Source organism: Emiliania huxleyi, assembly GCF_000372725.1.
Source record: "Emiliania huxleyi CCMP1516 unplaced genomic scaffold EMIHUscaffold_222, whole genome shotgun sequence".
Classification (NCBI taxonomy): domain Eukaryota; phylum Haptophyta; order Isochrysidales; family Noelaerhabdaceae; genus Emiliania; species Emiliania huxleyi.
In genome coordinates, this window is record NW_005200401.1 from 78,423 (window position 1) to 91,253 (window position 12,831).

A 12,831-nucleotide genomic window follows, 5' to 3' on the forward strand; every position below is an offset into this window, starting at 1 on the left:
AGGGACCCCCCCGGCGGGGCCGATGTTTACCAAGGACGTGGGGTCCGTCCCTTTTTTCCCCTTTGTCCCGCCGAGGTAGTTTTTTTCGAGCCCCATGGTTAAGGCCCGAGCTTGTTCTTTGGGGTCGTTTTGAACCAACGAGCCCTTTGGGAGCCCCCGATTTTTTTTTTTTTTGGGGGGTTTTTTTTTTTTCCGAGTCCCGTTCGGAGCGGACCTTGACAACAGGACACTTCCGCCCCATTCCGCCCCCCTTTCTTCCCATTGTTTTTTGAGAGAGGCTTGGGGAGACCTTCGGGGAAGATTTTTGAGAGCTGGTTTCCTGGGGACCTTTTTTTCCGCCGCCGCTTTTTTTTCCCCTTCCGCCACCTTCCCTTCCGCCTTGGCCACCGCCACCTTTTTGGCTTCCCCCCCCCCCCCCCCCCCACCGCCAGCCGCGCGGCACCCTCACATACGATGCAGAGGCCGGCCGGTGCAATCGCGGAATGAGCGGCCGCAGCAGCAGCGTCTCCTTGCTGGTCAGACCACTCCAATCCCCACGACACATTTGGAATACGTGGAATACGTATTCACAGAGTAGCCCCCCCCCCTATAAGGTAGCTTGAGTTAGGTTAGGCTTTGCAAAAGAAAGAAAGAAAACAGACAACCCAAGGGAGGGATGGGAGAACGGCACGCCGCCACCACACAGGGATTTCAAGGAGAGGAGTGTGATGCGCTAGCCGTCGCCCACCCTGGGGAGTCTGCCTCTTCGTATCTCTTCTCGCAGTCTCTCGCCGCTTCTCGCTGCAACCTTCTTAGGCTTTGCACCGAGTTAGTCGGCAGCAAGATTTCTTTTTTATAACAAAAACCAAATCACCTGCATGTTGCCGCTCTCCGCGCTCAGCTCCTCGCTGATAGCGCCTCATCTGCCGCAGCAGCGTCACGTGCCGCCGCCCGGAGCGGCGCGGATGACTGCTGACAGCCCGGACGCCGCCGCTTCCGACGCAGAGCGCAGCGCGCGCGTCTCGCTCGCCGCCGTCGCCGCCGTCGGCTGTGCAGAGACGGGCGCCATCACGGCCGACAAGCTGTGGGGTGGCGGCGCGCTCGGCGCGATGTGCTCGTCGGTGGGCGGAGGATGCGCCGACGTGCTCTCCGGGCCGTGGGCCAGCGTCGGCCCGCTGCCTCTCGCCAGCCTCGGGCTAGCAGCCTACGGAGGCGTCGCGGCGCTCGCGCTCGCGCCCCTCTCGCGAGGCGGCGAGGCGCGCGGCGCGGCGGGCGACGGCGCGGCGCTCTGCGGCGCCGACCTGCTCCTCGCGCTCGGCGGCGGGATGGCCGCCTTTGAGCTGGCGCTGCTCGTCCGGCTGCTGCAGCTGCAGGCCGCGTGCGGACTGTGCCTGCTCTCGGCGGGGCTGTCCGCCGCGGTGCTCGCTCTCGCGTGGCGGCTGCCGTCGACGAGACGGACGGACGAGGATGCGGTCTTGGCCGGGTGCGGCGCCGCCCTCGCCGCCGCCGCCGCCGCCGCCATCTTTAGCGCGCAGGGCAGCCTCCCCACCCCGGAGGAGGAGCAAGCGGCGGCGAGGAGAGTGGCACTCCCGGCGGCACCTCGGCGGCACCTCGGCGGCGTCTCTCGGCTGTAGGAGATGGCGCCGTTCGGCGAGCGGTCGCCCGCCCCCATCGCCTCCCACTCCAGCCGCCGCGCGCTCGAGTTGTCGGAGAGGCTGGCGGCGCGAGGCGCAAAGATGTACGGCGCCTGGTGGTGCTCGCACTGCGCCGGTGCGGCGAGGACGCCTTCGCTCTCGCTCTCCGCTCTCTCGTCCCTCGCTCCTCGCTCCCGTCTCGTTCCTCTCGCTCTCGCTCGCTCGCTCGCTCTCTCTCTCCCTCTCCCTCTGTCTCTCTCTCTCCTCTGTCTCTCTCTCTCACTCACTCTCTCTCTCTCTCTCTCTCTCTGTCTCTCTCTCCCTCACTCACTCTCTCTCTCTCTCTCTCTCCCTCTGTCTCTCTCTCTCCCTCTCTCTCTCTCCCTCTCCCTCCCCAAACGCCCACGACATCCCCGATACGCCCGCGACGCGTCCTCGGCACGTCCCCGACGCCGCCCCCGACACCATCCCGACCGCCCCCGACACCGCTCCGCCGCAGGCCAAAAGGAGACACTCGGCGCAGAGGCGATGGGCGAGGGCGGCTTTTACGTCGAGTGCTCGCCCGACGGCGCCGGCGCCGAGAACGAGCGCTGCGTCGCTGCCGGGGTCAAGGGGTACCCCACCTGGGAGGTGACCCGAACCCGCCGCCCCAACCCCCCCTCCCCCCCGTGCTGTGGCCTCTCTCTCACACTTTGCTTCGACCCCGCCTCTCTCGGCTTGCTCCCTGCCGCTCTCTGCCGCCACCCTCACTCGCCACCCTCCCCCTCGCCCTCCCCTTCGCCGCCGGAGCCCTCCCCCGCACCCCCCCCCCCCCCCCCAAGGTCGGCGGCCAGCTCTTCCCCGGAGAGAAGGACCTCTCCGAGCTCGAGGAGATGCTCTCCAGCGCAAAGTGAGGCCGGCAACTCGCTCGGCTCGCGCGAGCGCCCAGCGGTGCAGCGGGCAGCGGGCGGTGGGCGGCGGAGGTAGAGACAAGGCGCTCCGAGATATCGTGTGGCGCGGACCGCGGTGTGCGCGCGCTCGAGCGCGCTGCCGGCCGGCCGCTGCGGCCGCGGGGCCCGGCGCGCGCCGGCGCCCCCTGGCCCCGCGCGCGCCGAGAAGCCGAGAGCACCCGGGAGAGAAGATACACATACAGCGCGCTCGGCACCTGTCACACGCCTCTTTAATCTCACAGACCGTGGAGGGCACGGCCACGGGGCTCGCGCTCGGGCGTCGGGGGCCCCACCGGGCAACGAAAAGTGGAGTCTGCGCATGTGGAGGGAGGAGGGAGTGTGATGATCGCGCCACTGGGATGCTCTCGGTTTTGGAAATCCCTGTACGTAGAAGAAAAGCGTCCGCGGTCCGCGACACGGTCCGAGGCTAAACTCAAGACGCGCACGCGCGCACCTACCCCGCCCTCACACGGAACCCATACTCGACTTGATGTCTGGGCGCGCCGCGCACTGCGCGCGCCCGCTGCTGCCGGCGAGAGACCCGAGGAGGAGCCTACTTGGCCATCATGACCTTGACAAACTCCTCGTAGTTGATCTGGCCGTCGCCGTCGATGTCGGCCTCGCGCAGCATCTCGTCCACCTCCTCGTCGGTCAGCTTCTCGCCGAGGTTGGTCATGATGTGGCGCAGCTCGGCGGCGGAGATGAAGCCGTTGCCGTCCTTGTCGAACACGCGGAACGCCTCCTTGAGCTCCTCCTCCGAGTCGGTGTCCTTCATCTTGCGCGCCATCAGCGTGCAGAACTCGGGGAAGTCGATCGTGCCGTTGCCGTCGGCGTCCACCTCGTTGATCATGTCCTGCAGCTCCGCCTCGGTCGGGTTCTGGCCGAGCGAGCGCATCACGGTGCCCAGCTCCTTGGTGGTGATGGTGCCGTCGCCGTCCTTGTCGAACAGCGAGAAGGCCTCCTTGAACTCGGCAATCTGCTCCTCGGTCAGCTGCTCGTCACCCATGATTGCTCGTGTGGTTGCTCTGCGGGCGGGCGGGGGGGCGGTGTGAGGTGGGGGCGGTGACTACGGGCGGGCGTGGGCGGCAGACGGTAAAGGGTTCAAAGGCGTCTCGCGCTCGCCTTACTTCGCTCTCTGCGTCGGCCGACTCACGCGGAGTTCGGCAGGTCGTGTTTCTTTTTTCAGTGAGTGAGAAATTGCTGAAAGCTTGGTTTCAAAAATCTCTGTCCCTCGTCAACACGCCCGTCACCAAGAGGAGAGAATCTCTCTCTCGCTCTCTCTCCACTGCCAGCACACGAATTTCTTCATTCCACGCGCCTCCCAGAAGTGCTCTCTCTCGCACCGATGCCTGGCCGACCAAAATCTGGCTCGGCCGCCTCCCGGCGCGGACGCGCTTCAACGACGCCACAGGCTGCGCCGCTCGCGCTGCCGAAAAAGATCGAGACAGCGGCGGCAGCCGGCAAGGCGGGCGTGGTGGAGACGTGGCTCGCCGGGGACGGGAGGGTTGACGCAACGTGCGAGCGCGGTGCGAGTGGCTGTACGCTCCTGCTGATCGCCGCCGGACACGGTCACAAGCAGCTGGTCGACGTTCTGCTGAAGCGGGGCGCGAAGGTGAACGCGCAAAACAGCAACGGCGCTACGGCGCTGATGGCTGCCGCCCACCACGGCCACGTGCAGGTGGTCGAGAAGCTGCTGCGGCACGGGGCGGAGATCAACCTTCAGGACAGCAGCAGCAGCACCGCGCTGATGTTCGCTGCTTACCAAGGCCGCGAGCAAGTGGTCGAGACGCTGCTGCGGCACGGCGCAGAGGTCGACCTGCAGGAAAGCAGCGGCTGCACCGCGCTCGTGAGCGCCGCCTTTCACGGCCGCCCTGCCGTCGTGCTCCAGTTGCTGCGGGCGGGCGCAGACATGACGCTGCGCACTGCGTCGGGCATGACGGCGCTGCAGCTTGCCAAAGAGAAGGGTCACACCGAGTGCTTCGCCGCCGTCAAGACATTTCTCGGCGAGTTGGCGGCGGAGAGGCGCGACGCGGCGGCGGTCGAGGCGGGCGGCGCGGGGGCAGGCAGCGCTTCGGGCGGCGAGGGCGGCAGCAGCGGGCCTGTTCCCGAGGAGATCGGCGAGGCGGGCGGCGCAGGGGCGGACGGCGATGCCGCCTCGGGCAAGGGGGCGGCGGCGGCACCAACTGCCGCGTCCTCTTCTGGCGGCGTGGAGAGCGGAACGGGCGAGGACGCCGTCCCCGAGGAGGTCGTGGAGGCGGCTAAGCAAGGCGACGAGGCAGTGCTGGCGTGGCTCGACGGCGGCGGGCGGGTGGACGCGACTTTCACTCGTGAGGGTGTGAGCGGCTTTACGCTACTGATGTACGCCACCTTCTACGGCCACGAGCAGCTGGCCGCGGCGCTGCTGCAGCGTGGCGCTTCGATCAACCTTCAGAACAGCGTCGGCAGCACCGTGCTGATGTGGGCCGCCGGCATGGGCCACGAGTGGGTGGTCGAGCTGCTGCTGCAGCATGGCGCGGAGATCAACCAGCAGGACAAAGACGGCCTCACCGCGCTGATGTTCGCCGCCCACCAGAACCGCCCCGCCGCTCTCCACTGCTTGCTGCGGGCGGGCGCCGACACGGTACTGCGCTCGGCGGCTGGACGCACAGCGCTGCAGGTTGCCAAGGAGCAAGGCAGCGCCAAGTGCGTTCGCGCCTTCGAGGAGCACGCGGCGGCCAAGGCGGTGGCCGAGGCGGCGGCCGAGAAGGCAGCGAAGGAGGCGGCGTGGGCTGCGGGGGCGGCGGAGAGGGCGGCGGAGAGGGCGGCGGCGGAGGCGGAGGCGGCGCGGCATGCCGAGGAGCTGCTGGCGGAGGAGGAGGCGGAGAAGCGCGGCAAGGGCAAGAAGAAGAAGAAGAAGAAGAAGGGCGGCGGGAGCGGCGGCGCTGGGCCGTCGCAGGAGCCCGAGGCGCCGGTGGAGGGTGCAGAGGCGCCATCAGAGGGTGCCGAGGTGCTGTCGGAGGCAGCCGCAGCCGAGGCCGCGAAGAAGGCCGAGGAGGAGAGATTGATCAGGCTTCTCGAAAGTTGTCACGAGGAGAGGATCCGGCTCGGCATCACGGCGGAGAGCCAGGCAGCGGCTTTAGCTGAGATGGTCGAGGCGGAGCGTTTGGCCGAGGAGGCGGAGGAAGAGGAGGAGGAGGCAGAGGCGGAGGAGGAGGAAGCCGCGGCCGAGGAGGAAGCCGCGGCCGCGGCACTTGCGGCAGCTGAGGCGGCCACGGCGGCAGCTGAGGCGGCGATGGCCGCCGCAAAGGCGAGGCGCGCGGCCGCTGCGAGGGCCAAGGCGGCCGCTGCAAGGAAGGCGGCGGACGCGGCCCAGCGCTCATAGAGAGCCGCTGAGAGGAGGACATGACGCGCGCATCTGGCACCGCGCCCGGCTGACTGAGCGTCAGCCCCACGCCGCCCCGCGTCAGCCCGGCTGACTGAGCCTCGGCGTCGCGCAGCGGAGGCGGCGGCGTCTCGACCCGACGCCGCGTGAGGCAGGCGGACTTGCGCTCGCGGGAGTGGCTCAGGGAGCACGGGGCGGCGGCGGCGGAGGAGGGCGGGTAGTCTCTCTCCACCACGTCCACACACCACACAGGGATCACACAGGGATTTTAAGGAGAGGAGTGTGGTGCTAGCCTTGCGAGGAAGCCAGGGGGCGCGTGAATTCTTTTTCTCGCGATGTCCACCCCGCCGCGCCGCTCGCGCCGCTCGCGCCGCCTCGCCTCCGCCGCCACCGCCGCGCCCTCGCCAGACACGCCGCCGCCCGCCCGCCTCCTCGACCTCCCCAGAGAGCTCCTCGTGCGCGCCCTCTCTCACTGCGACCCCGCCGACATCGCTCGCGTCGCGGCCGTCTCGCTGCTCTTCCACGCCTCGCTCGCGGCGGACGGCATCCGCTTGTGGGCGCAAGAGCGCGGCTTCGAGCTGCCGGCGCAGCCAAAGGACGAGACCTGCACCGTGCGGTGGCTGTGCTTCGCTGCGTTGCTGCGCGAGGCCAATTCACCGGCGAGGGCGGCGGCAGGCTTTCAGCACAGCGTCTTCATCGACGGCGAGGGGCGGCTCTCGTCGTGCGGGTCAGCGGCAACGGAGGAGGAGGACGAGTATGAGGAGGACGAGGACGAGGAGGAGGAGGAGGGGGGGTATTTTCCAGGCCTTCTCGGCCACGGCGAGGGCGTGAGGCGGCTCAACACGCCGACCCGCAACCCGTCAACGCTGGGCGGCGAGCGTGCCGTGAGCGTGGCGGCTGGACTACACCTCAGCTTCGCCCTCACCGCCAGCGGCGCCGTCTGGAGCTGGGGCGTTGGCGACTATGGCCGGCTGGGCCACGGCGACGAGCAGGAGCAGTGGCAGCCGAAGAAGATCGAGGCCTTTGCTGGGCAGCGCCTCGTCTCTGTGTTGGCTGGACTTATCCACAACCTCGGCCTCACCGCCGACGGCGCTGTCTGGAGCTGGGGCAATGGAGTCTCTGGCAAGCTTGGCCATGGCGACGATGAGGACCAGCTGCTGCCCAAGAAGATCGAGGCCTTTGCTGGCCAGCGCGTTTTCGCTGTGGCGGCTGGAGACCAGCACAGCCTCGCCATCACCGCCGACGGCGCTGTCTGGAGCTGGGGCCACGGATACCACGGCCAGTTGGGCCACGGCGACACGCAGAATCAGCTGCTGCCGAAGAAGATCGAGGCCTTTGCTGAGCAGCGCGTCATCGCCGTGTCGGCTGGACGCGAGCACAGCCTCGCGATCACCGCCGAAGGCGCTGTCTGGAGCTGGGGCGGCAGAAGCTACGGCATGTTGGGCCACGGCGACTGGCAGCACCAGCTGCTGCCGAAGAAGATCGATGCGTTTGTTGGGCGGCGCGTCGTCGCTGTGGCGTTTGGAGCGAAACACAGCCTCGCCATCACCGCCGATGGCGCCCTCTGGACCTGGGGCTACGGAGAGGAAGCTGGCTTAGGCCACGGCGACGAGCAGAACCAGCTGCTGCCCAAGAAGATCGAGGCCTTTGCGGGCCAGCGTGTCGTCGCTGTGTCGGCTGGACGCAGCCACAGCATCGCCCGCACCGCCGACGGCGCCGTCTTTACCTGGGGCGAGGGCGGCGACGGCTGTCTAGGCCACGGAGAGGACCTGTCCGACCAGCTGCTGCCCAAGAAGGTCGAGACGTGGGCCTGACCCACCGCCCTCTCGTCGTGGTTGTGGGGCGCGCGGCGCGCGGCAGTAGTTGTCCTAGGATCCCGTGCGCGAGAGGTTTGGAGCGCGTCTGGAGTGCGTTCGCTCCGACCCTCCGACCTCCGAGCTCCGTTCGCCCTCCTGGCTGAGTCCAAGTGTGTGCCGTCCGACTGTCGTCGCTGTCTGTTCTCGACGGTCGTGTGCGCTGGGTCCGGGGTATTGTGTGAGAGAGAGGGAAAGAGGGTAGGGAGAGATCGAAGAAACCTATTCACACCTGCGCCGGAAGAGTCGTGCATAAAGCTCCCAAATCGCGGAAATCGGAACGGTCGCGCCCGCAGTGTAAAAGCAAAAAGGAGAACCGGACGATGTTCGCTGGACCCGATGCTACGGCCGTCTACGTACTCTCTATCTAAGAGAGGAAATGCCAAACAGGCCACACCGCGCCCCCACACCCGACAACGTAACTGGGCCGGGGGGGGCCGGCTGTGTGTGTGTGGTGGTGACAGCGCAAAGACGATGACGCGCACACACCTCTGCGGCGGAGACTCCGTCCCCCACCGACCCTGACGTGTCACTGAAGTGTCATCACACCATGCCTCTCGCATCACCCACCGCGCACCAGCCCACGATACATGCCTGCCTCTCGGCTTTCTCTCGCTCTCGCAAACACTCGACCCGAAACAGACTGGCAGCCCGGGCTCACAGCTCATGGCCCTCTGCAGCGCCTCCCCGTCCCGGCCCTCCCCTCCGCGGCAGTCCTCCTCCGCTCACAGGCCGGGCGGACCGCCGCCGAGCGAGTTGAGGACCTCCTGGATGGCGGCGCTCTGCTCCGTCGCCCAGACAGAGAGGCCCTCGAGCGCCTCGGCGCCTGCGGCGGCGGCGGCGAGGGGCGGGGGTCGCGAGGGAGGCGGCAGGCGGGGCGCACCGGTGCCGGTGCCGGCGGGGTGGGAGAGGGGCGTGAGGGTGGGAAAGGTGGGAGGGTGGTGGGTCGCGCGCACCAAGGATGGACTCGGCAAAGGCGCCGGCGAAGGCGACCTCGCTGCCCGCGGTGGCGGCGAAGGCGATGAGGAAGAGCGAGCCGAATGCAAAGATGGAGAGTCCGATCTGCAGCTGCTTGAGCGAGAACTTGTTCTCCCAGCCGTCGTACAGAAAGGCGAACTGCACCGCGAAGAAGACGGGCAGGATCGGCTGCAGCAGCCGCGTCACCACGCCGGCGTAGTTGAGGTTCTCGGCGACCAGCTTGCCTCCCGAGAAGCCAAGCTTGGCCGGCGTGTCGAAGCCGCGGATGATGATGTCCGAGGCGAAGCGCGAGAGGCCCTGAGCCGCCGCGGGGGAGGGGGGCGGGGTGGGGAGGCGGCGGTGGGGAGGCGGCGGCGGAGGCGGAGGCGGGGGCGACGGCGGCGGAGGCGGAGGCGACAGTGGAGGCGGCGGAGGCGGAGGCGGCGCGAATGGGGATGGCGAGGGCGGGGTGGGCAAGGGGGGGGGGGGGGGGGGGCATCCCAAGCGGGGGGTGTGGTTTGCCCACCTGCACCGCCCCCAAAGGAGTCAGGCGCCGGTTGCGGTACCCCTGCAGCGCCCCCTCGATCTCGCCGCGGCTCGAGAGGGACGTGAGCTGCTCCGAGATGACGAGCGCATCCTCGAGCGCCTGGCAGCCGCCCTGGCCGAGGTTGGGCATCATCGCGTGGATGGCGTCCCCGAGCAGCGCGACGCGGCCCTTGTTCCACGGCTTGAGCACCTGCAGGGGAGGCCGTCGAAGGTCGTGCGCAGCGGTCGTGGAAAGGTCATGGGGAGTGGCACACGCGGCTTGAAGAGCACCGAGGGAGGGCGGTCGTACAAGTCGCGCTGCTCGATCTCGTGCTCCTGCGTCACTCGCAGGATGTCGTGGATCTCCGGCGACCACCCCTCAAACAGCTTCTGCAGGTACGGCGAGGAGCCGTCCGGCTTCTCCTCGCTCGCCTTGACACACGGGTCCGGCGGCAGGTCGGGCGGAGGTCTAGCAGAGGTCTGGCAGAGAGCTGGCCTACCCCTCTCGTGTCCAGGGCGAGAGAGAGAGCCGAGATCTGGCCGGAGGTCGACCCGAGATTGAGAGGTGAGAGATCGCCCTCGCCTCGGAGTCGGCCGGCCGCGCGAGGAAGGCGTACCACTGGTAGCGGCCGCGCCTGGAGGGCGGTTCAGAGAAGGCTCAGAGGAGGAGGCTCCGAGAAAGGTCCGGCAGCGGCGCAGCACCGCCCAAATGTCGGTGATGAGAGAGCACTGCCATCTCGTCTGCATCTCGTCTGCATCTCGTCTGCATCTCGTCTGCATCTCGGCTGCATCTCGGCTGCATCTCGGCTGCATCTCGTCTGCATCTCGGCTGCATCTCGGCTGCATCTCGGCTGCATCTCGGCTGCATCTCGGCTGCATCTCGGCTGCATCTCGGCTGCATCTCGGCTGCATCTCGGCTGCATCTCGGCTGCATCTCGGCTGCATCTCGGCTGCATCTCGGCTGCGTCTCGGCTGCATCTCGGCTGCATCTCGGCTGCATCTCGGCTGCATCTCGGCTGCATCTCGGCTACATCTCGGCTGCATCTCGGCTGCATCTCGGCTGCATCTCGGCTGCATCTCGGCTGCATCTCGGCTGCATCTCGGCTGCGTCTCGGCTGCATCTCGCCCGATGTCGGTGATGACAAAGTACTGCTGCGGCCCGATGTACACCTTGTAGCCACACTCGGGGTCGCCTCCCCCGTACTCCAGCTCGCCTACCCGACGTCCGCAGGCACGTGACGGAGCGACACTCCAGCCGCCCGCCCTGCCGCCACTCGCGAATAATCTCGCCCGCAAAGACGGTGTAGCCAGAGTCGGTGATCTCGGGTGATCTCGGGTGATCTCGGGTGATCTCGGGTGATCTCGGGTGATCTCGGGTGATCTCGGGTGATCTCGGGTGATCTCGCCCGCAAAGACGGTGTAGCCAGAGTAGGTGACGCCGGACCCCTCGCCGCGCGCGGGCGTCTCCGTCATCGCCGCGCGCACGTTGGACCAGATGCCGTCGGCCCCGATGAGGACGTCGCCGTGCACCTGCTCGCCCGTCTGCAGCGTGGCGACGACGCCGCCGTCGCTGCGCTTCCCGTAGGACTCGACGCCGGCGCCGAGCCGCAGGTTGTCGTGCGTGCGCCGCATCAGGATCTCCTGCAGCTCCGGCCGCTCGACCACGCAAGTGAAGGGCATCTCTCGCGACTCGGCTGGCGAGCGGAGGTCGAACTTTGCGTACCACTCGTCGCGGACGCCGTCCTAGCAGCGACGATAACGATAGTGGGAGGGTGTGCCATCGCGTCGTAAAGGTGCCGTGCTCGTGTCATGCCGGTGTGTGTGGCTCAGCAGGTGGCAGCAGGTGCGGTGGCAGCAGGTGGCAGCAGCAGGTGCGGTGGCAGCAGGTGGCAGCAGCAGGTGCGGTGGCAGCAGGTGGCAGCAGCAGGTGCGGTGGCAGCAGGTGCGGTGGCAGCAGGTGCGAGGCTGGCGCCTTGATGCCGTTGGTCCGGTTGCCGGTCCACGTCGCGCGCGCCTCGATCTGCTTGTACAGCTCCTCGTCGATCGAGCGGAAGCCCTGCGGGCGAGCGAGGTGCACAGGTGAGGGCGGCGGGGTTGAGGGCGGGGCCGGCGGGCGGCGGCGGCGACGGCGGCGGCGAGACGCAACCGTCTAGGCTCGTGTGAGCGGTGCGTGCATTCGCGAGCGCGGCGGCGGCGAGGAAAGCTGGGCAGTGAGAGCGGCGGCGGAGGAGAGAGAGGCAGCGGCGAGGAGGAGGCAGCAGCGCTGGCGCCTGCATCGCGTTTGACGCGAGCTGGATCGGGCCGCCAAACTTTTTGAACTCGGAGGTGCGCTCGAGGACGGTGTAGGTGACCGGCGCGTCCGACAGCTCCAGGCAGTTGGCGAGCGCCAGCCCGCCCACGCCGCCGCCAGCAATCAGCACGTGCAGCGGAGCACTGCTACTGATGGCGTCGGGCGCCGGCGACGCGGCCTGCTGCGGTGGCGCGTCGACGGCGGACATGCGCGACGCGGCGGGGCTGAGCCGCAGCGAGGCGGACGGGCCGGCGAAAGACAGAAGAGCGACGGTAGCCGACAGCAGCGGCATGTGGGCGGACGAAGCGATTCCTTCGCTCTGCTTTGGGAGCTTTACCGGACTCTTCCCGCGCAGGTGTGAATGGGTTTTTGTTGTCCTCGATCTCTCCCTACGCTCCCTTCCCCTCTCTCACACACAAAATCCCGGGCCCATGAACGCGCACACGACAGTCGAGAACAGACAGCGACGACAGTCGGACGGCACACTGGGTCCCAGGTGCCAGCCAGGAGGGCGAACGCACTCCAGACGCGCTCCAAACCTCTCGCGCACGGGATCCTAGCAACTAGGGGAACTGCCGCGCGGCGCGCGCCCCACAACCAACCACGACGAGAGGACGGTGGGTCAGGCCCACACCTCGACCTTCTTGGGCAGCAGCTGGTCGGACAGGTCCCCTCCGTGGCCTGGCCGCCGCTTTCAAAGAAATTTGTCCGCGTCGCTACATGTCCTCTCCGCCGCTGCTGTCCTCTCCGTCAGAGGAAGTAGGCGTGGGCGGCCGGCTCGCCCACACCTCGATCTTCTTGGGCAGCAGCTGGTTCGACACGTCCTCTCCGTGGCCTAGGCAGCCTGCAACGAACAGGGGCGAGCGATTCCTTTGCTTTGGGAGGTTTACCCGACTCTTCCCGGCGCAGGTGTGAATAGGTTTTTGTTGTTTTAGGTGTATTGTTGGCAGACAAGACTCAGAGCTCACACAGAATCACAGCGGGAGGAAAGCGGCGAGTCGCAATTCCAGGGGTCGTTGTGGCGGGCCACCCTGTCCAGAGAGGCATGGATGCCAATCTGGGGTCTCTCGACCGAGTCTGATTTCGCCTCGCCGCCTCCCGGTGGTGGCTGTAGAGCCAAAGCGGCGGAGATGGCGGGGGAGGGCGGGGGATCGAGGAAAGCACGACTCGCACCGACCCTTCACGAACCGAAAGGCTGCACCCGGGGAAGGCACAGTAATCCGGGCACGTGTTGGGCGCCCCGTTCCGTCTGGGGCTAGGTCGGCTCAGGGCCCCGTCCACTTCCCTCCCACTTGGGGCGTGA

At 67.9% G+C, this 12,831-nt stretch overlaps 3 protein-coding genes across 3 annotated transcripts in view; 1 reads left to right on the forward strand and 2 right to left on the reverse strand.

The window, feature by feature from the left end:
* Positions 1 to 857: 857 nt before the first annotated feature.
* EMIHUDRAFT_235551 (hypothetical protein) lies at positions 858 to 2,506 on the forward strand (the record flags this gene model as incomplete). Its single annotated transcript, XM_005779936.1, has 5 exons — positions 858 to 1,193; positions 1,320 to 1,451; positions 1,614 to 1,749; positions 2,113 to 2,243; positions 2,465 to 2,506. 5 exons carry the CDS (start codon positions 858 to 860, stop codon positions 2,504 to 2,506), a joined length of 777 nt encoding a protein of 258 aa, XP_005779993.1.
* A 380-nt stretch (positions 2,507 to 2,886) lies between these two features.
* EMIHUDRAFT_443126 (hypothetical protein) lies at positions 2,887 to 3,685 on the reverse strand. Its single transcript, XM_005779937.1, has 2 exons — positions 3,665 to 3,685; positions 2,887 to 3,567 (listed from the first exon to the last, which is right to left on the reverse strand). The coding sequence occupies exon 2, from the start codon at positions 3,546 to 3,548 to the stop codon at positions 3,096 to 3,098; it is 453 nt and encodes a 150-aa protein (XP_005779994.1). The 5' UTR covers positions 3,549 to 3,567; positions 3,665 to 3,685; the 3' UTR covers positions 2,887 to 3,095.
* A 4,796-nt stretch (positions 3,686 to 8,481) lies between these two features.
* EMIHUDRAFT_457120 (zeaxanthin epoxidase) overlaps positions 8,482 to 12,831 on the reverse strand; it is a gene marked incomplete at its 3' end in the record, with an annotated part of 6,744 nt that continues 2,394 nt past the window's right edge. The window contains exons 2-7 of the mRNA XM_005779938.1: positions 11,211 to 11,294; positions 10,655 to 10,981; positions 9,530 to 9,670; positions 9,240 to 9,449; positions 8,750 to 9,031; positions 8,482 to 8,523 (exon numbers count right to left, since the gene is read on the reverse strand). Coding sequence (XP_005779995.1) covers positions 8,482 to 8,523; positions 8,750 to 9,031; positions 9,240 to 9,449; positions 9,530 to 9,670; positions 10,655 to 10,981; positions 11,211 to 11,294 — 1,086 coding nt within the window. The remainder of the gene's footprint in view (positions 8,524 to 8,749; positions 9,032 to 9,239; positions 9,450 to 9,529; positions 9,671 to 10,654; positions 10,982 to 11,210; positions 11,295 to 12,831) is intronic.